The sequence below is a fragment of the Dermacentor silvarum genome, chromosome 10 (assembly GCF_013339745.2).
Source record: "Dermacentor silvarum isolate Dsil-2018 chromosome 10, BIME_Dsil_1.4, whole genome shotgun sequence".
In the NCBI taxonomy this organism is placed as follows: Eukaryota; Metazoa; Arthropoda; class Arachnida; order Ixodida; family Ixodidae; genus Dermacentor; species Dermacentor silvarum.
Window position 1 is genome coordinate 143,658,768 of NC_051163.1, and position 23,263 is coordinate 143,682,030.

A 23,263-nucleotide genomic window follows, 5' to 3' on the forward strand; every position below is an offset into this window, starting at 1 on the left:
TCGATAGCAACGGCGACCCACTTGTTGCCGGATCTTGACTCAGGAAAGGGACCGAGAAGGTCTAAACCAACACGGAAGAATGGCACGGTCGGGATGGAGAGTGGTTGAAGTAGACCAGCAGGGGGTGCAGCAGGACGTTTCCGACGTTGGCATTTATCGCAGGAGGTCACGTAACGTCGAACAGACCGGGCGAGACCACGCCAAAAGAAGCGGCGCCGGACACGGTCGTACGTGCGGGATACTCCAAGGTGACCAGCAGTTGGTTCGTCGTGAAGCTCATGCAGGACCGTTGAACGCAGATGTTTAGGCACAACGAGAAGCAGCTCAAGGCCATCGGACTGGACGTTACGACGATAAAGTGTGCCATTCACGAGGACGAACATGCGCAGTGAGGCGTCGTTAGGTGCCGATTCCAGCCGGTCAATGAGCGATCGCAAAGAATCATCACGGCGTTGTTCGTCACCAATCTGGAGAAACTGATACATGGACATAACGCAGGGGCTATGTTCGATTTCCGATCCGTCTGGTTGGTCAACAGGGTAGCGGGACAAGCAGTCCGCGTCCAGATGGAGGCGGCCAGACTTGTAGGTAACTGAGTAAGAGTACTCCTGAAGGCGCAGCGCCCAACGACCAAGTCGTCCAGTAGGGTCCTTCAGTGAAGAAAGCCAACAGAGAGCGTGATGATCGGTGACAACACGGAAAGGGCGGCCATACAAGTAAGGACGGAATTTCGAAACCGCCCAGACAAGGGCAAGACATTCCCGTTCCGTAATAGAGTAATTGCGTTCAGATTTCGAAAGGAGACGACTTGCGTACGCAATAACACGATCAATGCCGCGTTGGTTTTGGGCTAAAACTGCACCGATGCCGTGGCCACTAGCGTCTGTGCGTACTTCTGTGGGAGCAGCTGGGTCAAAATGGGCAAGAATAGGTGGAGTCGTTAGGGCGGCGATGAGCTCAGAGAAGGCGTTAGCTTGTAGAGGACCCCAACAAAACGGGACGTCTTGCTTGAGAAGGTCAGTGAGTGGACGTGCGAGCGCCGCAAAGTTTTTCACGAAACGGCGAAAGTAGGAGCACAGCCCCACGAAACTACGAACGTCATGGACAGATCGAGGAACGGGGAAATTCGTGACAGCGCGTACCTTCGCTGGGTCTGGTCGGACACCGGAAGCGTCAACGAGGTGGCCCAGCACAGTAATTTGACGAAGAGCGAAGTGGCACTTCGAGGAATTGAGCTGGAGGCCAGCTCGTCGGAAAATTGCTAGAATGGTCGAAAGCCGCTCAAGGTGTGTTGCGAAAGTGGGAGAGAAAATTATCACGTCGTCCAGGTAACATAAACACGTCGACCATTTAAATCCTTGAAGCAGTGTGTCCACCATTCTCTCAAAGGTGGCTGGTGCGTTGCAGAGACCGAAAGGCATGACCTTGAATTGGTAAAGGCCGTCAGGGGTCACGAAGGCGGTCTTCTCGCGATCCAGGTCGTCTACAGCGATTTGCCAGTAGCCAGATCGAAGGTCCAGGGATGAAAAGAAGGTGGCACCATGGAGGCAGTCGAGGGCGTCGTCGATACGTGGAAGAGGGTACACGTCCTTCTTGGTGATTTTGTTGAGGTGCCGATAATCAATGCAGAAACGCCAGGAGCCGTCTTTCTTCTTTACTAATACGACGGGGGAGGCCCAAGGACTAGATGATGGTTCGATGATGTCCTTCGCAAGCATTTTTGCCACTTCTTTTTGAATAACATCGCGCTCTGATGCGGACACACGGTAAGGTCGACGGTGAATGGGCAAAGAGTCGCCAGTGTTGATTCGGTGGGTGACAATCTTAGTCTGACCCAGGGGTCGATCACAAATGTCAAAAATGTCGCTGTATGAGGCCAAAACCCGACAGAGAGCGTCGGCCTGGTCAGGAGAAAGGTCTGATGCAATCATGTTGCGAAAAATGCTGTCGTCAGAAATTGGTGACCGGGAAACTTCAGCTTCTTCAGGCGCAGTTATTGCGACAACCTTGACGTCATGGTCTGTTATAGCGGTGAGGTGGGCAAGTGACATCTTGTGGGGCAACACTTGAGGGGTCAGACCAAAGTTTAGTAGCGGGAGGAACACACAGTTATCTGATAATGTCGCGATGGTATGTGGCACAGTAACATTGCGCGTCAGGCGTACGTCAGTAATCGGAGTGACGATATAGTCGCCGTCAGGAACGGGTGGGGTCGATGACAAACACACGTACGTAACGGCTCGAGGCGGTAGGCGAACAAAAGCGGCGGGGCTTAAGCGGCTGACGGTCGTTTCGCAGGCATCTGATAGAAGAGGAAGATCGAGACAGAGTGTTTCAGAGGAACAATCAATTAAAGCCGAGTGTGCCGAAAGAAAGTCAAGGCCAAGGATAAGGTCATGGGGGCAGTGAGCAAGGACGGCAAAAAGTACGACAGTGTGACGACCGGCAATGCTAACACGGGCGGTGCACATTCCGATCACTTGAACAGCACCACCATCGGCAACACGTATTGTCTGTGTCGTAGACGGAGTCATAATCTTCTTCAGGCGGCGGCGTAAAGGGGCGCTCATAATAGACAACTGTGCACCAGTGTCGATGAGGGCGGTCACAGGAACATTGTCGACTTTGACTTCTAGAAGGCTATGGTGAGTGGGCAGAGTCAGCAGAGGATTTGCAGGGGACAACGGCATTGCAGCTTCACCTCCATAAGCTGCACTATCTAGTTTTCCGGCGGAGAGCGTCCAGAGAAGGACGGCGAGGAAAAGCGGCGAGGCTGCGGAGAGCGGGACTGGCGGCGTTGTGGCGACGGGGAGCGGGAGAAGCGGCGAACAGGAGCAGTGGCGTCAGAGGGAAGAGGCTCGTGGGAGGACGACGAGTAGTAAGTAGGGGAACCAGCGGCTGGACGTCTAAAAGGAGTAGAGTGCATGGAGGTCTGGCGAGATGCGTACGTCCAACGGCGACGGCAATAACGAGCAATGTGCCCGGCTCGATGACAGGAGAAGCATATGGGCTGATCGTCGGGCGTTCTCCATTCCGCAGGGTTGCGGAAGGAGACAGGAGAGGTGTAGGATCGTCGAGCAGGTCCAGAGGAATAAGGCTGAGCGTCAGGACGAGTCAGTGGGCACGCCGATGGAAGGCCGAGATTGGCAAACTCCTGCCTTACTACAGCTTGAATGAGGGACACTGATGGCGGCGTTGGGTCACTGGCGTGGGATGTAAACACGGGTGGTGGAATAGGTGCAGGACAGGCAGCTTCAATCTCGCGACGAACAATACGGGTAATGTGGTCACAGGTTGGCGGCAGGCGAACGGCATCACACGATGAACTTGCAGCCGTATTGGGCAGCCGGGTGAATCTCTGGGTTATACGGCGGCTCTTGGCATGTTCAAACCGCCGACACTCTTTGATGATTGTGTCGACGGTATCAACGTTGGTGTACGCGAGCAGGTTAAAGGCATCGTCAGCGATACCTTTGAGCACATGAGAAACCCTCTCGGACTCAGGCATGTGCTCGTCAACCTGGCGGCAAAGAGCGATAACGTCCTGGATGTAAGAGACGTATGACTCGGAGGATGTCTGTGCACGAGTCGCAAGTTCATTCCGCGCAGCATGCTGCCGGCCAGTGCTGTCCCCGAAAAGGTCGCGTATCTTCTCTTTGAAAGAGTCCCAGCTTGTAATGTCCGCCTCGTGCGTCTCGAACCACACCCGTGGTGGGCCATCGAGGTAAAAAAGCACGTTGGCGAGCATAAGGGTCGGGTCCCACCTGTAGCTGGCGCTGATCCGTTCGTAAAGGTTGAGCCATTTGTCGACGTCAACCCCATCCTGGCCGGAAAAGACTCCAGGATCACGAGCAGGAGGCAGAACGATGTAGGTGGGAGCCACGGGAGGGACAGCGGGTGAAGACGTGGTGCCTGCACCGACTGACATGGTCGGAAGCGTGATGAAGCGGCCGTTGCGGAGCTCCGTGATGGAAACAGGGAACTACCCAGCACTTCCACCACAAAGATGTTACGTAAAACGACACAAGGCGGGACTATTTACACTGTATTTACACTAGACAGACACAGTAGCCAAGATGGTGGACAGCCACCCGCACCCGACAGAACCGTCTTCTTTGTCGTCTGCCCCTGGCAGAATGTGTCTCTCGTAGCAATATCAAATCAAGATATCAAAGATATCAAAGTGGCACGCTTATCTGGTAAAGGTTGAGGCGTATTTTGAAGCAAGCGAAGTCACCGATGACACCAAAAAGACAGCTTTGTTGGTCGCGGCGCTGGGGTCCAAGACGATAGAAGTCTTGTGTGGAAGAGTAGCACCGCGTCAGCCGAACTCACTCAGCTACAACGAAGTTGTATGTACATTAAGTGAGTTTTATGACCCAACGCCTAATGAGATCTCGGAGAGCTTCAAGTTTTTCCATCGCAATCAACAAGAAGGGGAGTCGGTGCAGACATTCATGGTAGAGATAAGGAAGATTGCACAGAACTGCAATTTTTCATCGACGTTAGGCAGGATGCTGAGGGATCGTATTGTATGCGGTGTCCGTTCGAAAAATTTGCAGAAGCAGCTATTGGCGAAAAAGGACTTAACACTCAAAGAAGCAGAAGCCCTTGCCTTGGCTGCGGAAACCGCAGAACACGGTTCGGAGCAGATAGATAAGCAGAGTGATGCTTTGAATGTCCTGAAGGTTTATCAACGGTACGCGCCAACGACCACCAGGAACGAGCAAAGGAGCGATCCACAACAATGCAAATGTTGCGGCCAGCATGGTCACAAAGCTTCGACATGCTTTCAGAAAAACCGCCGATGCTTCAAATGTGGGCGGAAGGGGCATTTGGCTCGTATGTGTGCGAGCACAGGCGGTGCAAGCAGAACGCTTGCGCTAACAGCAGAAAACTCGAAAGAGACTGACGACAGCAGTACATTACAAATCTGGTCCGTCACGGAGGCTGAGCCTTTGGTACCGCCCATTCAGAAGTTTATCGCATGGGATGGCGTCACCATACGGATGGACGTTGATACTGGCTCGCCTGTTTGTATCGTTCCGAGAGCAGCATATGAAGCACATTGCGACCGTTGGCCCCGGCTGCAAAAAGCAAAGTTAAAGCTTTCGTGCTATCTAGGAAAACTACCAGTACTGGGCGTTTTGGCCATGAAGGCTTCTTACATGTCGGTGGAAGAGGATTTCACACTGAGGGTATTGGATTGTGAAGGCCCCAGCCTATGCGGTCGGACTTATTGCAGAAGCTGCAGCAGAAGAGACCCCGGTTCTGCATGTGATGACGCTACCAAGCGGGATAAGCCAGCGGGAACCGGCAGGAGCCGGTGCCATAATGGAAGAGTATGCCGACGTGTTCACGGAGGGTCTGGGACTCTTCAAGGGACCGCCGGCTAGGCTGTACGTCAAGGATACAGCAACACCAAGATTTTGCAAGGCAAGAAAGATTCCCTTTGCGCTAGTAGATAAGGTTTCTGCTGAGCTGGATAGACTAGTGGACACTGGCGTAATATCGCCAGTCCATTATGCGGAATGGGCTACACCAATAGTGCCAGTACTGAAAAGTGACGGCGCTGTGCGCATTTGTGGAGACTTTAAAGTGACATTAAACCCTGTGTGTGAATTGGAAAGGTACCCTCTGCCGGTCATAGACGACATCTTCACAAATTTGCGTGGGGGGCAGCAATTCAGTATCCTGGATTTGCGAGACCCCTACAACCAGATTGCCTTGGAAGAAAGCTCGCGGAAGCTGGCCATCATAAACACACATAAAGGGTTGTTTTGTTACAATCGGTTGCCGTTTGGAATCGCGTCAGCACCGGCGATATTCCAGAGAACCATCGAGTCAATATTACAAAGAATACCGGGGGTACAAGCATACCTAGACGACGTCTTGATAGCAGAGACTGCTGATAAGCCAAACGCAAACCTGCGAACGGTGTTGCAGAGATTTAAAGAACACGGCATGAAATTGCGTGCTGATAAGTGCCGGATAAACGAGGCCGCAGTGACGTATCTAGGCCACCGAATCGATGCAGCGGGATCGCACCCAACGGAGAAGAACGCAGAGGCTATCAGGCTTGCCCCAGCCCCTCAGAATGCTTCCGAAGATCGTTTCTGGGTATGTTGACATTTTACAACAAATTTTTACCGAACCTTTCTACACTACTGGCCCCTTTGTACCGACTTCTAGAGAAAGCAACCAGATGGTCGTGGGGTGCGGTAGAGGAAGATGCATTCGGGAAGGCTAAAGAAGCTTTGTGTGCCGCGCCAGTACTGACCCACTTCAATCCAATGAAAGAGCTATTCTTGGAATGTGATGCATCACCCTACGGAGTAGGAGCCGCGCTTGGTCATCGAATTGATGGGCAGTATCGACCAGTAGGATTTCGGTCGGTCGCGAACGCTGACCAGTGCAGAGAAAAATTACTCCCAGATTGAGCGAGAGGCGTTGGCTCTTGTTTACGGCATCACGCAATTCTGCGACTATCTACTTGGCAGAGAATTCACTCTAATTACAGACCATCAGCCATTGCTGGGTCTTCTAAGGGCGGACCGGCAAACGCCTACCATGGCCGCAGCTCGTATACAGAGATGGGCTATAACGCAGGGCGCGTACAAATACCGGCTGCAGCATAGACCGGGTAAAATGTTGTGCAACGCTGATGCATTAAGCCGTTTACCTATATCTGTGCAGCGTGGAGCGGAGCCGGAGGACATCACGCCCATTGTTCTGGCCTTGGACCAACAGGACATTTCGGCACAGCCTACGAAAGAGTTGCAAGCCATCACAGCGACAGATGACGTCATCGCTCAAGCATGCAAGTACACACGCAATAGTTGGCCACATAGCATTAAAGGGGACAGTGAGCTCGCAGAATATCACAAGAAACTGTCCGAGCTGTCAGTGGAGAACGATTTATTGTACTGGGGCCATCGCGTGGTCATACCTACCGCAGCCCGCAAGAAGTTGCTTATGTTACTGCATGACTCCCATCAGGGAGTGTCGTCTATGAAGGCGAGAGCAAGATCGATCTTTTGGTGGCCCGGTTTGGACCAGGACATCCAGCGTGTCGCCACCACCTGTAACAACTGTGTTCAAGCACTGCCCATGCCAACGGCACAAACTCCTGTAAACTGGCCAGAGACAGGCGAAAGGTGGTCGCGACTACACAGACTATGCGGGGCCACTGCACGGCAAGATGATTTTAATTGTGGTGGATTCACACAGTAAATGGATTGAGGCTGTTCCTGTAGCACATGCTAATTCCCGCAGCACCGGCGAAGTTCTGAGAACAATGTTTTCCCAGTTCGGTATACCACGCACAGTGGTGTCGGATAATGGAACGCCTTTCACGGGCTGGGAATTTCGTCAGTTCACACAACTGAATGGCATCGTACATATTAGAACAGCCCCACATCATCCACAGAGCAATGGGCTGGCTGGGCGCGCTGTGCGGATGGTCAAGGACGGGTTAAAGAAGAGCGGAAGCACCGAACTAGCGACTTCTCTAGCCCGCGTTTTGTGCAACTATAGAAATACTCCACAACAATGTGGACTTTCTCCTTCCGAGAGGCTTTTGGGCTACCGTTTAAGCACGAGACTGGATTTGACTTTTCCATCCAGGAACCACCACATCGTCCCAGGCGAATCTACTGAAGACACCGGCTGGAACTTCGCTCCGGGGGAATACGTCTATGTGCGGAACTATGGCACCGGGGACAAGTGGACGCCGGGAAGGGTGAAGGCCACGACCGGTGCTCGCATGTTGGAAGTGGAGACCGACACTGGACTGGTCCGTCGCCATCTCGATCAAGTACGGAAGTGCAGCAAGGATGTTTTATCGAATGGCGATAATACCAGGGGACCCGCGCTACCAGACAACACGGTGACAACGGAAGACGCAGAGGACTCGTCTACAGAGCCACCAGTACTACGACGATCAACAAGAACACGAAAACCGGTTGACCGTTATGGTTACTAAGACGGAAGAAGTGTTACAGTGCACGCGCTTCCCGTGATAAGCGCAAGTGTGGACCGCGCATGCGCTATTCTCTCCCTTTGTTTTCCCCTGCCCTTTCCCTCTTTTCTTTTAGTATACATTTCGCTACGGAAATAAACGTGGCTGTTCTGCATGGTGACACGGACCACTTCTTGTCAGAGGCGGTGTGACCGCCGCCAATGTAACAGTGCGAGTGAAAGGGCGCCAGGTACGCGCGCTTTCACGAAGAGTGAACGCACGGCAGAGAACAAACGCGCGTTCTGCGCCGTGCTCCCTTAAGGGCTGCAGAAGTAGGCGTCTCTTTCCTCCTTTACAATCACCATACATGTAGAGCAAACGCGCCTTCTTCCGACGCGCGAAAGGCCGTTGGGGGGGCGGGGGGGGGGGGGAGGGAGGCGACGTTTAGCTGCGGCACCATGCAAGTGCGTATTTATATCAGAGGCTCCGGCAACAGTCACCAACGCCGCACGCATTTTGTGCGAACGTGGGCACAACGCCGACGGCGTCGACAACAGTTCTGCGTGTTGCCGGTGCTGCTGCACGTCCAAGTTTATACAGCTGATAAAGCTACTATCATTACTCCGTATAGCTCTCTACAAATTTGCTATCGCAATTGATGCTTCGCCTTTCAGGTGAAACTGCGACAACTTTTTTTGAACAGATTGCTTAGAAGAGGTGGAGGCGTATGTATGTTTATTAAACAAGGTGTTAATTACGAACTGCTTGATCACCTATCTTTATGCACGTCAGATATTGAGGTAATATGTTTGAAATGCAGAAAGTTTCTTATCGCTGTGGTGTACCGTCCACCTGACGGAAATTCAAATGGTTTTTCCAGCAGCTAGATGCGATATTCTCTGATGTTAATATACATCAGTACAATTTAGTTCTAGGTGGTGACCTAAACATTGACATGTTTCTAAACATTGACATGTACATTAAAACAGGCGGAATTTTCTATGCTTCTTGATTCGTATTTGTTGTCAAATGTGGTACTGGAACCAACTCGCATTTCAGCAACTAGCGCCCCGTTTTGGACCTTTTTATTACAAATTTACCATGTGAAAGCCTCTTTTCTGGGACAATCAACATTACAATTAGTGATCATTTGCCGATATATCTAGTTATTGATAAGTGCCATATTGAATCAAAGCCAACCAATAAATTTCAGTACCAGAACATAACTGAAAACTCTCTCTCGCAGTTTCGAGACGAAATCTCCAGAACTTGTTGGGAAGCAGTGCTCTCGTGCTCATCGGCAAATGCAGCATATGACAATTTTATGGAGATAATTTCCTGCATCTATAAGCGATATTTTCCCTACAAAGAAATAAAGAAGTCGAAACATTCACGGAAACCATGAGTCGCAAAGAAGCTGTTAAAAATGATTAATATGAAAAATAGCATGCATCAAGTATTCTTGAAACATCGCGATCCAGACACATTGGATTCGTTTAGGAAGTATAGAAATAATTTAACCAAACTTATGAAAAAAGCAAAATGCAATTCTTGCATGTTCGAGTGCGCTGCAGGGGTTAAGGAGATGTGGAGCAAGTTAAATTCAATTACTGCATTACATAAAGCTAATTTTAGTGTAGAAGAGATAACTGAAGGCTATCGAACATACAGGGGCAAAGCATTACCTGAGAAATTTAATAATCACCTTACTTCATTGGTATAGGGTGCCTCGATGCCAGCGCTGCCATTCAGGGTGGAGACAACCCCGCTGGCGCCACCATATTGAATCACAATCAGACTCAGCTACGCTTGCGTTCATAAATAGTGTTACTCGCGGGGCGCTTCCAAGTGCTTTGCCTTGATGAGGGTTTTTTTATCGGTATAGCATCTGCACATTTTTATAACCAATAGCCGTTAACTCGTCGAAGGTCAAAGACGTAAATGTATGGCGCCTGGAAAATGCCCCAAGTTGCCTAATTCAATCACATTTAATATACCGTGTGTATGTTTGAAATACGCACTATTTTTTTTTTTTTGCGCTTCGATGCTTGGTATATAAAGTTTGCGACCCCCTGTGTGTGGAAGTTTTTCTTTTTTGCTGTTGTATTTTGGTTTACACGTCACGCCTCCTTTACCGTAGCCAGCACGGCGGTTAGTTTCCCTTGCGTTGCGCGTGCTCTTCGCGTTCGTTGCAATTATTTGACGATATCTACGCGCAATCTTGCTTTTTTTGCCCACAAAACTGTGTGCTGACAGGATTAAGCTGGTGTAAAATAACTGCGATGTGAAAATAAGGTTTAGTTAGTGCTGTAGAGAAAAATGTAACGTAACTTGTCTGGGTCAATCTTGCATAGTACGCACAAGAAACCAAACGACGCACAAGATACATTTACTTAGTAATGTCTAGTACACTCAATCATGAAAGAGATATGTACATGAAAAATTATATGTACTGTGTGGCTCCAGAAGATTATGTTGAAAGACGAGATAAAAAAAATTCGCAAGGTACGCTCGACACACACAATTCGGGATAGGGAGAGTTTTTTTAATTTATTCATTACATGGGGGGGGGGGGGGGGATTTCAAGTGAGTACATCAACCTTATTACACACAATATAAATTGAAAACAAGAATACAAACAAGAAAACGCAACTAGGGGGAATATTAATCAAGATATCCAGCCAGAATACATCAGCTACCATCGAATACGTCGCATCAGCCAAACACATTGATGGCGAGTACAGAACATTTTATAAATAACCATTAGAACACTGATAACTCCATTGGAAAAATAAACAACACTGCATACATATCGCGTACAAAAACCGTAAATGAAACTAAGGCAGTCAAATACAAATTAGCAATGTTTTTCACTTCGAAAATATAGTCCATGATGATGTAGGGCTGTTGACTTTAACAGACGGTGCCCATCCTGTCGATTTCCCTCGTACTGGTCCTCTTCAAAGTGTTTCTAAGTAGAAGTAAAACAACAAAAGTGATTATTGATATGAAGAGTTGCCTTGTAAGTACAGAGAACCCATTACAGTGCTTAAAAATAAATTTTCGCAGAAGTAATGCTGTATAACCTCGCTTCACACGTTTCGAAGATATGCACAGGCTACAACAGACACCATGCCAGAAAGCGCCGAAACATTTTGGTCCCATGATGCCCCTTAACTCTACTACACCTGGGCATACCGTGCACAGGCATTTAAAGACCGTCACAGTACCCACTACGATCGGGAATGAGCACGAATGACCATCGGCTTACGAGCACCACGCTACAAATATATTCGTCTAAAAAATTAGCTATATAATGTAACAACCTGAGATCCGCAAGATATCTGCCGAGAAATCAGAGAAAATCACAATGCTTCGCTTGCCACGTACACAACAGCCGCTCTCCGCAAAAGAAGCACTACGTTCTTTAGTCCCAAATAACCAGTAGCGAAAAAAGAAACCGAGAAAAAAAAAAGAAACAAGAGACACACACGATGTGTGCTTCCCGTGAAAAAGTAAAATAGGTGGTTTACATGATGATTTGTAGCTAATGTAAGACTATTTCGCGGCGAAGCATTTTCGTCAGTCCTTAAAATAAGGGTACTACTCGCATAGACTGCGCCGATCAAAACGGCAAAAGCCTATGCGACGCGCGCTCGCAAACCATAGGCTACTCTGACAGCATCGGTGCAGTGCTCACTTAGTTCGTGAGCGAACGTAGGTACGTGAGCGAGGATCAGAGAATACTTTCTTATTTAAATGAAAAACACGGTGCGATAGTCTAAACTTTCTTGACACTTACCTCGCAAATGTAGGAGCTATCCGTTGCCTTCCAGTGATACCGCTTTACTTGGGCTTCCCATCTCTTCCTTCGCTCTGGGTCCCGGGGAAAGCGTAAACAACGAAGCCCTTTACGCATCGATCCGGTGCACTTGGGAACACAACAGCCCGTCATGTCGACTCGATGCACTGGATAGCTTGTCATTCATGCGGCTGAACACTGTCCAGCAAGTAGAAGCGTCAGCGAAGCATCAGCGCGCACTGTGTCTCGAACTAAGCACCGTCACCAAGCAACCGCTCGCTGTGATTCAAGATGGCGTCGCAGCGAGAAAGCGGCGGCGCGGTCAAAGGATGGCGCCACCCTGAATGGCATCGATGCACCCTACATTGGTAAACAGTGACACCATTGCACTACATTACATGTCCGCACAAGTAGCTTCGTCGGTTTATCTTACCCCAACGGATGAATATGAGGTTGTGTGTGTTTTCAGAAAACTAAAGAAAAGTAAATCAGAAGATATTGACGGTTTAAAGATGGCTCCAATCTGTTTTGTTATAGATATATTAGTCGTCCCTTTAACATACATTTATAACCTCATTTTAGGCACAGGTATTTGCCCACAAAGTATGAAGCATGCAAAAGTTACAGTACCGTTTAAGGGAGGAGACAAAAATGATTTGAAAAACTATAGGCCCATATCCGTTCTACCATTGTTTTAAAAGCGCATAGAAAAACTAATATTTATAAGATTATCCAACTTCTTTACAAAACACTCGGTAATTTCTCCGGCTCAGTACGGTTTTAGGTCAGGGTTGTCGACAGAGGTAGCATTACTACGGGAAAAGAAAATTATATTAGGCAATATAGAGGACAGGAAACTTACACTACGTATATTTGTTGACTTCTCTACAGCCTTTGACCGGATAAATCACGATACCCTTTTACAAAAGTTAACCTATTACGACATTCAAGGCACTGCACTGAATTTAATTACCAGTTATTTGTGCGATAGGCTACAGTGTGTAAGCGTAAACACAGAACAATCATCTTTGCAAAAAGTTACTCAAGGTGTACCTCAAGGTAGTATATTGGGGCCGCTACTTTTTATTACTTATGTTGACGACATTTATAACATAAACCAGACATCCAATATGTCACATATTCGGATGACACTTCCTTGTTTTTCACAGGTGTGAACGTAAATGACCTTATTTCAGCAGCAAACGCGACACTAGGTGACTTGTATGCATGGTCGACCGTAAACCTCCCTACAAATCAACTGCTTAAAAACCAAAGCCGTCCTGTTTCAATCGAAGGGAACAACGTACACAGCTACTTCAAAACTATGCCTAAACGATACTGCGATTGATTTTTCTTCGACAGCTAAAGCATTAGGGATAGTTTTTCACGAGCATATGTTATCGGATTCCCATAGTGAAATGGTAAGAAAAAAGCTAAGTAAGGCACTAGGCATGCTTAGGAGATGTCAGTCATTTCTACCGACAACTAAGATGTTAATTATCTACAACACACTTTCTTGTTCACAGCTACACTATGGTCTTTTGGTGTGGGGCACTGGCTCCGGTGCAATCTAAGCAAAAATTACTCACACTTCAAAAAAATGCATTACGTTGTATTGCAAATGCCGAATGTAACGCACATACGTCGTCTTTATTCAATAGATTTAAAGTTTTAAGATTTGATAACATGTATGAATATTGTTTATTAGTGTCTTTGAAAACTGAATTTAACAAAAGAATTAATAATCTTACCTCCATTGCATGCTTAGAGCGTAGCCCCTCGTTTCGATCCACTAGACAGAGCAATTATTGGAAGGTTCCTTGATGCCGAACAAACTATGGTCTCCAAATGCTGAAACATTCACTCTCACAAATACTTAAGAAATTAAATTTTTCATTAGAGCGACTGCGCCTTCTTTCGCGACAGGATATGTCCAATCTTTTTTTACTGACACATTTTTCTTGTTGTAGAAGAGTCTGTTGCTGGGCCTGTTGGTACATACTTGTGGAAACGATTAAACCCAGCCTTCAGGACGCGTGTGTCTGTCTACTTCTCTTCTGGTGTCCGCGTCCTGAAGGCTGGGTTTAATCGTTTCTTGTGTTTTCTTGTTGCAAAAAATGCGGCATAAAATGCAGCATTTTTTAGTTTTTTTTTTCCAGGAGTGGAAATTTTTCTGCATTTTCTTTTTTGTATAATTCCTTTTTTGTGCCAATTTCACTATGTATTTTATGTGCCTATTTACTTGTTTGCATGACTCTACGAATGCTGTCACTTTTCTGCCTTGGCTGCGATTACATCGCAGCTTTTTTTCCCGCATTCCACACCACATCTTTGCTTCATGTATGAATTAAAAAAACGTAAACATTGAAACACTGTGGTGAAATAAACTTCAAACTTCAAGATGGCCGCCTCGGCAGCGTAAAATGGTAGCGGCGCGCAGAGGCGAAGATGGAGAAAAAAAGGAAAGCTGCAGTTGCTGGGAAGCCTGACAAGCATTCAGGGATATTTGAATGCTATCGCGTTCCACTCTTAAAGGAGAAGCTTAAGCGTCCTCTAAATTTTTTTACCGCTAAAATATTCCAAACATGTTGCAAGAATAAGCATTTCCATGTGGCACGTACATAGGGACAATGACGTGTAAGGTTTATTCCGTATATTTTTTTAAAAGATCCAATGGCTATTAAGATATGGCTGCAACAGCACGACAGGAGACAGACAGTGTCCCCTCCTTTTTACTATGTCCGTGTCCAGTCGCGATGTTGCAAGCAGGAGGCTATTCATAAAATTTTGTTGTAAAACTTATGGTGCATGAAATAATGCGTTTGCTGGCACCTGAACTAGATACTGAGGGAGGCTCGGCATCGCGTTGATTCCGCCAGAGTTCATATCAAGGAGGTTTTTGCAAAAAATTCTGGAGTGGAGATGATGTCCCAAAGGGGAATCGATGAACGTTGGCGGAGAGCAGGAAGCGTTTTCTTCTCACTTCCAATGACTTTCACAAGGCCAATTTTGCCGTACAGATGCTTCTCGGTGTTTCTGCCTGTGTCGCAGGTTTTACAATGAAGCTTGGAGGTCTTGGCAACTTGTATGGGAGATCAGGCTGTCACTACTCACCCTATGGCAATACTTCAGCCCGAAACAACATTATGTTATTTTCCACTAATATTATAACAGATCATATATTAACATATATTAACAGAATGCTTTACTGGTTATGTTTTGTTCCCCCAACGTAATACCTTTATGGCGATGTAGGTACTCTGTAAATAAATAAATAAAAAGAGCAGTTCAACTGCAACGGTTCCTCGTGTAGTTCAGCACGTTTTCAAGGGCGAAGTAGGGGCAAGCGCTGGCTTCACCTCTGCTGGTAAGAATCTGTGAGTGCTGCCAATCCAGAATTTATTTTTATGCGTAACTCCTTGGTTCGTATAAACAATTCTAGAGGAAACGCTTTCCACAGCCGTGCATTGAAATGAGCAACCGCAAGGGTGCCGCCACGTTGCTACTCTGTGCAGGTGCAGACGACGAGATGCGATTCAGACGACGCGCATTCAACGCGATCCTGAGCGATCTAGTACCCGAAAACGTATCCTTTCATGCGCCATACATTTTGCATCAATATTTTTTCAATAGCCATCTGATCTTTCTTTAAAGTCTACAAAACGGAACTTTACACGATGTCTTTACGTACGTGCTTCGTGTTAATGCTTGGTTTGCATAATATTTTGAATAATTTCATCGTTAGGAAAATGAGACGTAGCAACATGGCGGTGCCTTACAGATTGCCACTTTTTTTTCGCTCAGCTTTTCTGCTAGAGTTAATATACTCTATTGATTGTGCGGCTGCGTCCGAATCGCACACCGTGGTCTGCGCCTGCAGCACGAGTCACATGGCGGCACCCTTGCGGTTACCGATTTCAATGCTATGGGGAGATTTTTCTCTGGAGTTGGCAATATTAACTCCATGGTTTGCGGACAGTGAGGGTGCACTTAGAGCGCAACGAACCCAAATGGGCACACATGAGTCCAACTGCAATAAGCATGCTCTTGCCGGGATTTTAGGTCCAGTGCGCCGTTCTACTCCAGCGACGGCTGAGCACATCTGCAAGGGCCCTATTTTGAAAGCGATCTGCGATGAGTCTAGGTGAGCGGAGGGCTAATAGCTTAATTGACCACCTGTGGTTCATTAAAGAGGCCCCCGAACATTTTACAAGCCACCGTCTTTCGATCGCGTAGATGGTTGGAGAGCTAAATAATGGCAGCGATAGGTGTACGCAGTTATTCAGCCGAGAAATTTCAACATCCCCCCGCTATACGCAATAAATAAATAAAATGCATGCCTCCCTCCCCTTTTCGCTACCCATACAGAATAAAGGGAACTCTGGCACTGCAATCGTTCATGAAGCCACGATGGCAACATTAATTTCATCATCGTTCTTCTCGCTTATCTGCCTTTACTGTCTGAAATTTCAGATCAGTGCAGGAGAACACGCACCATTGCAAATAATTGCAGCGGTTCAGCCTGTCGAGATGGCCAAATCGAAACGCACCAAGCGTCTCAACACACTGGCTTGCCACAATGTCGCTGTATGCGGTTCGTGGCATTATGGTTTCTGCTAGGGGTCCTGTGTTCGAATCACGAGTCAAAGTCATGAAGCCATTTGAAGTTTAGGCACTCCCATGCTGGCTGAAGCTCCCGTAGACACTAGCGCCCCTGTGGTGATTATTGTATGAAACTATGCATCCTGCAATCGCGGCTTGTGGAAGCACAGCAGCGCCGTCTGCATTTCGTGGGGCCAGCTTCTCGGCGGAAAAAATATCAATGTTTACCGTAGTTGCGCCAAGTCGTCTACTGCGCCAGCTCACATCACATTGCATTTACTACACACAACAGTCCAAATAAAGCGTAAGTAAGTGACAATATTTGCCACAACATCACATCACAATACAACACTTAGTGGCCCATCTGTATTTATAACCCTCATTCCATAACAGCAGACAATATGCCGGTGAATCCTTGAGAGTTTTGCATCAATTCGGAGCAATGGGTTCACCCCAATTTTGACCTAAGTAATGCGTGCATGCGTCCTTAGTACCGACACACATCTGTTATTTTCACACAGCTAAAACGTGTTATTTCATCATCGTTCTTCTCGCTTATCTGCCTTTACTGTCCGAAATTTCAGATCAGTCTATATAGGTGCAGGAGAACACGCACCATCGCAAATAACTGCAGCGGTTCAGCCTGTCGAGAGGCAGTAAAAAATGAAGTTATTGATCACATCTTATAAGGTTAATAGTATACATAATGCCCTCACGTGTTATTGCTACAGATAAGAGAGCTTTTGACGACATTACAGTGACGGTAATACAACGCTACATTAAAATAATTACCAAAATCCACTTTCATCTTCACTAACAGCACGCGTGCCACCTGCAGTTTTTTTTTCTGGTACTGAAGACATAGCTATAACGTGTTAATTAGTGAAAAGGCAGTAAAAAAAATGAAGTTATATTGATCCCATCTTATAAGGTTATAGTATACATATTGCCATTACTGGTACACATAAGAGAGCTTTTGACGACATTACAGTAACGGTAATACAATGTCAGCATGTCTCACCATCATGAGCAAATCAGAAAGCCTGCACAGTTTCGTACTCATAATTATTCGTGGATGGAAATACGGTCCCTACAATATTTGCTAGTCTGTCGCCCGCCGGTGAGAGCGATCACTTTTTCCCAATGACGAAGACGTTGCGAACAGCCCTCGTGCGTTACGTGTTGCCGAAGCGGGCATGCGCTCAGTCCGGAGCACAGTGCAAGATCTCTTACACTGTGGTCCGGAGTATATCCGTTTTTTGTTTTTTGCATACTCTTCTGCCTCCACGTAATTATGCAATTTTACAGCATTATTTATAGTTTTTCGTTGCGAGCCGCACCAAAGGAATAGCCTGCGCAGCGGTTGCAGACGACCTTAACACTTCACCATGCATAGTGATTTTCTGTCCATGTTCTTCGCAGGCTACATTACCTGAAGCATCTAGACAACCAGGCGACATGGATTTCAGTGCGGCAGCGTACGACTTTCCTGAAAGTTGAAGAACATTGTCAATGTCTTACAGCTTTATTGGTTATTTTAGCCTAAGTAACACAAGAAAAATTCTTGTAGACCCCGCCAGGAAACGATTTCCTGGCATGGTCTACAAGATACCCTGCGCAGATTGCGACTACGCATACATCGGTGAATCGGGCAACTTCAAACAGAGACTGCGGCAGCATCAGAACGATGTCGAAAAGAAATGAACAGTTTCGAATGCCCTTGCCGAACATACGGATGCAACAGGCCACAAGATTGACTGGGAAAAGTCAAGAATTATCGGCCAAGAAAGAAACCTGAAATCACGTGTCTATCTAGAGTCGTTGGAAATACAAAAAACACGTCACACACTCAATCGAAGTCTCCCCCCGTCGTACACGCGCTGTTTGCATCACGTGCTGAAGAATATATAAGCTACAACGAATTTTCCTTCACCCCATTGTGAACAAGGCTTGCGTAGCGAAGCCGAAACGTCTTTTACTCAGTTTTTATTATTTTTTTTTAAGTTTTATCTGTCGTTTTGTTGCTTCAACATGATTTATTGGCATACCCTTTGAAAGACCGAGCCTCCTTGAGGCTATGCCTTTCATTCTAGCACTTTTGTGTACATCTCCTAAATATTTCTTCCTCAAAACTTTCCCATCTAGTATTTTAATGGATCCAGTCATATCGATCTCTTCCTTGCCCTTTTCCCCCCATACTGTGTCTTTCTTATCTCAACTGCTGACCGGTTGATGCTTCCATCTGCTTTAAATCCAAGCGCTTCTGGAAGGTTCACATTACCTACGGGTCTCACTTCGCATTCGATTAGGGTGTGCTGAGTGGTCTCGGGATTTTTGCTGCAGGATACACGTAACTCATCTTGTTGCAAATATTTCCTCAGGTACGTCTTTGTCCATAGGCAACCAGCTCGAGTCGCAAATAACAAGGTACTGTCCTTTGTGTTATCGTACAGATTTAAAATTCTCTTCTAATTTTCCTTCTAAATCCCCATGGTCTTTCCTGTTTCCATTTTTTGTCGCCGTCTGTTTTTCTCATTTTCTTTTTGATGACTTCTGGTTGTCTGTGTACACGTTCAATAACTCTGTACTTGTCTTCCCACTTTCTTGACCTCTTCCTCCATTCTGTGTCCACGCTTCTCAGGTACAGATAATTGTGTACTTTAGTGGCCCATTTATTTTCATCTATGTTCCACAGTCGTTTTTCAAAACTAATTTTGCTCTGTGCTATTCTGATTTCAAAAGTGGCCCAACCCATGTCACCCTGCACTGCCCCATTTGTGGTTTTATTTCCGACTGCGCGCAGCGCCCCTGTCGCGTTCCAACCTCCAACAAAGTTTCCAACCCTCTCCATTGGAGCAGCGCGTGGACGGTAGACCAGCCGTATCTCTAGGGACCAAACAGCCTGTGACTTGAAATTTTCCTATTTTCTGTACTTTTTCAAATGTTTCCATTGGATGCATAATTTTCATCAACTACTGTTTTGCCCCACAAGATCTACGTAGTCCCGCTTCAATCGCGCGACAATAATTGATGTCGCTGGCCATTGGTTTGGAACCGCATTTCAGCCTTGCCTTCGCGACTATGCATGCGAATTGACCTTGGCAGTTATGTAGTGGATGTACGCACTCTACAGTTGCCTACATGTTCTATGTTCACATACTCTGGTCACTCCGGTCTGCTGCCGACCCTGTTTTCATGGTAAAAAACACGATTCTAGCGCATTTCCTCTTTGCCACTACTGGTCGAGCAACATTTCTGTTCAGCTATAGTTCAGCGCAGCACCGAGAACAAAAAAGGGTGCGACAACAATGAGGTAATAAACCTGCATCACGTAAACAAGGCAGCGAGGCTGCTCAGCATGCGCTGCGACCGAAATGTGCAAAGGCATATATCCGTAAATTTACACCAGCATGTTTGATATTTATTTATTTACTTATTTATAAGTACACAGAGGCGAGCAGTATGCTGCCATCCCAGTGGAAACATTTCGTCCGTACCACATCAGAATCATGTCCCAATGTCCGAGCATCGTTTCGGAGACAAATAGGACATCTGCCGGACGTCCAGTATCGGATATCCTAACACGGACATCCGCAAATCTAATTGCCGATACTCTTGGAGGACAAATATTCACGTGTATGCCGAAAAAGATCCATGTGGGACATCCCACGGAGATCCATGTGGGATGTCCCAAGGTTATGCCACATGGATCTTTTTGGGCATACATGTGAATATTTGTCCTCCAAGAGGCTCTCTGAGTTTCCTGAGAACAGAATTATGTCTTCCTGCATGTTGGAATTACAATCCGAAGCTATCATGAGTGCAGCTCGTGTCTACGCTGTACTTAATTTTCTGACGCAATTCACTTTCGAAACATGAGTTAGTTGAATAAGCCATCTGCGCTTGGCGGAAAGCCCAGAAGAACGAGGAGTATACTGCACTGCCACACTCGTGCGTGCACACAATGTATCTATTCTTGATGGGTGCACACTGTGACAGTTGCAACTGTCACGCAGTATGCGCTGCGACCGTAACGCACATTAAAACAAACAATTTGCAAAGGCAGTGGCATATATCCGTAAATTTATGCCAGTATGTTTCATATTTATTTATTTACTTATTAATAAGTACCTTACAGAGCCCTCGTGGGGCATTGTGTAAGGGGACCAGTACAGTAAATACATACATAAAGATGAGAACACATTAGCACCTAACCAAACATCCATTAGTGTAGAAAGATGCAAATGAACCCAAGAAATTAACAAGATACCCTATAAAAGCAAGGAAGTAACAATAACATTCAAAATTGAAAAAAAAAAGACGCAACAATGAAGAAAAAAGCAATTTTAGCTCAACGGCAACAGTGCTATGGCGCATAAAAACGATTGACAAAAGATTGTTTTCACGTAAAAAAAGGAAAAAAGTCGCAGTTTCGACCGGAAGGCAAAGCATCGATTGCGATAGCAAATTAGTGGACAGCTATACGAAGTAAGGATAGTAGTTTTATCGGCCGTATAAACTTGCAAACATAGGCATGCGAACTAAATTACCAAGCATGGCTAAGCCGCGAAAACAAAGTGCAGGGACTTTCATGCCGCAGATGACTTTCATGATACAGCTGCCCGCCTGGGCGGCAGCGTAGAACCAACGCGTTGGTAGAACCACGGCCGGGCTCGACTGGCGCGCGCGGTCGCTTCTTTCTCACCCGTCGGCGGTAGGGGCGCTGCAACCCTTCGCGCTCGCACCATCGTTTTCCCGCGCATTTTATTTGGTGCTCGGTCAGTATTGTTCAGTATGCAGTAATTTGTGGGCTCCGTACAGCCTTTAGTATGCGCAGCCACAGCCAAGACTTGGCGCTGTTCATTGCACATCGGTATATAACTGCGGTGTGATGGTGTATTGTGCTCCGTATTGCAAGTCCCGTTCCGGGAAAAAACCCGGTGTTTCTTTTCACCAGTTTCCAAGCAATGAGTTTCTAGTGCTTTTGGACAAGATAGTGTTTTTTTTTGATAAAGCCTCCAAACACCTGCCACACAGGAAGAGCAGTCCAGCCCTATTTACAACGCGCTCCCATCTTGAGCTGCCCTGAAGGTGTTGACAGCCATGCGATACGATCCGCAAATCTAACTGCCGAGAAGTTTCTGAGAATACTCCTTGTAAATCACTCAAACCAACTGACTGACCAAAACTACAAGCCTTCGACCTATGTACATAAGCCGCCAAGGAAACACTTTAAATTGTAATTGTGAATAACACACCTTTGTGAGCTACTGCGTCCGCAAGAGTTTTCGCCTGAAAGTATGGCAACCATACTTGCTAAACTAATCACACGCGACTTGTGTAATCTCGACGAAGGGGCTTGGCAAAAAATTACAAAATCGGTAAGTTAAAACGAACTGTAAAATATTTTCAAATAAGCATCCAATGTTTAACACTGTATTGCTAACAATATAGTGAAAACATTTAAACAAGAAGCACGATTTGTAAGGTCTCGTTATCATAGCAGCCTGCCGGTAAACATTGCCATCAATTGCGAATGCCATTTTGTTCACCGTTACCAGATTTTGTTTACCCGTGTAGACTGAGAACGCAAGACCACAATGACATTCGGTATGAATGTCATTTACTGCAAATGACATTACATGTGCCGTGTGACAGGGGTTTAAGTGCATACAAGCAATAAATATTTACTTGCATTCCTCAAAAAGCATATGCGTTTCATGGCGGAGAGCTGTTCTCCCGGCGCATTAATCTCCATGTTCCCCAGTGAATTTAAAGAAACTTGATGTATTAATACGGTCACACTGCATGCATTTATAAGAAACCTAGATGAACCATTCCCATGTCCTCTACAATTAGGCGACTTGTTCTTGAATGCATAGGCAGAAAGTTTTCATTTTTCCGGGGGGAGGGGGGGGCTGGGGCCTGACCACGGAGTAAGATAAACAGGAGCGCCGTGCAACGCATTCGCTCGGGACAAACCTTGTAACGCTAAATTATACATCGCGTAGCGCCATCTGTCGAGGCGCGTGGAAAGCACTCAACAGCTGGCTTCCATGTGCGCATGCGCTGAGTGGCGGGGACCGGCGGCGACGGCGGCGCAGAACCGGCAGCACGGCACCCATAGAGCATGTCGTCTACTACAAACGTGGACCCTCGGCCGTCTCAATTTGACAGCAATGAAACACAAAAAAATATATGAGCACAAATAATAAAAGCGCAAATAAACACGCGGTAGCGCTTTTATGCATGCATACGAAACATTTTTAGATGTCTTTAGAGAAAACAGACGATAAATGATGCTGTACAAAAAGGCACAACAGAAGTACTTGTTTTTCACTCCTCTACGTCTACGCGGAAGCGAAGGTGTGAAATTTTCGTATTCCTTGCTTTGTTTACCATGTCTGCAGTATGTTTATTCATGCCTGACGGAACAAGGTATCTTGATACTTGTGCTTGAAGAGACTGAGCAACAGGACAGTGTTTTGTTCCCAGCTGTAAATCTGGTTATGGCAAAGGACGCGAGAAGTTTTCGCTCTTCGTTTCGCCATCTGATCTTCAACTACTGCACCAGTGGCGTCAAAAAATTCCTGAAAGTAAGCAAGCGCTTAAAGCAATGGACAAAATATGTGCGCGACACTTCGAGAAGCAGCTTATTTTTGATAGTTACTTCAGCAAAGACAAAGGCGATGCCCTACTAGATGTAAAAAAAGTGCCTCGACTTTGAAGTGGAGCTGTTCCTTCAATTTGTTTAGGGAAGTCTGGCGTAGCTCAATGATGCTGAATGCCAGGAGGAACCAGAAGACGCCAATGCGGAAGGCCGAGAGGAGCTCAATTTAAATTTCTCTACAACTACACACAGTGCAGGTGCCTTTCCTTGTCCAGAGACATGCCGTAAT

General features: G+C 46.6%; 1 protein-coding gene across 9 annotated transcripts in view; it reads right to left on the reverse strand.

Annotated features, from left to right (window-relative positions):
• LOC119431025 (TBC1 domain family member 25-like) overlaps positions 1-23,263 on the reverse strand; it is a 330,392-nt gene that overhangs the window by 182,182 nt on the left and 124,947 nt on the right. For 4 of the 9 annotated variants that reach the window (XM_049657441.1, XM_049657443.1, XM_049657440.1 and 1 more), the window contains exon 2: positions 17,797-17,853. The exons of the other annotated variants lie outside the window; for them this stretch is intronic. In XM_049657441.1, the coding sequence (XP_049513398.1) occupies positions 17,797-17,805 (9 nt within the window). In that variant the 5' untranslated portion in view covers positions 17,806-17,853. The remainder of the gene's footprint in view (positions 1-17,796; positions 17,854-23,263) is intronic. 9 annotated transcript variants of the gene reach the window in all.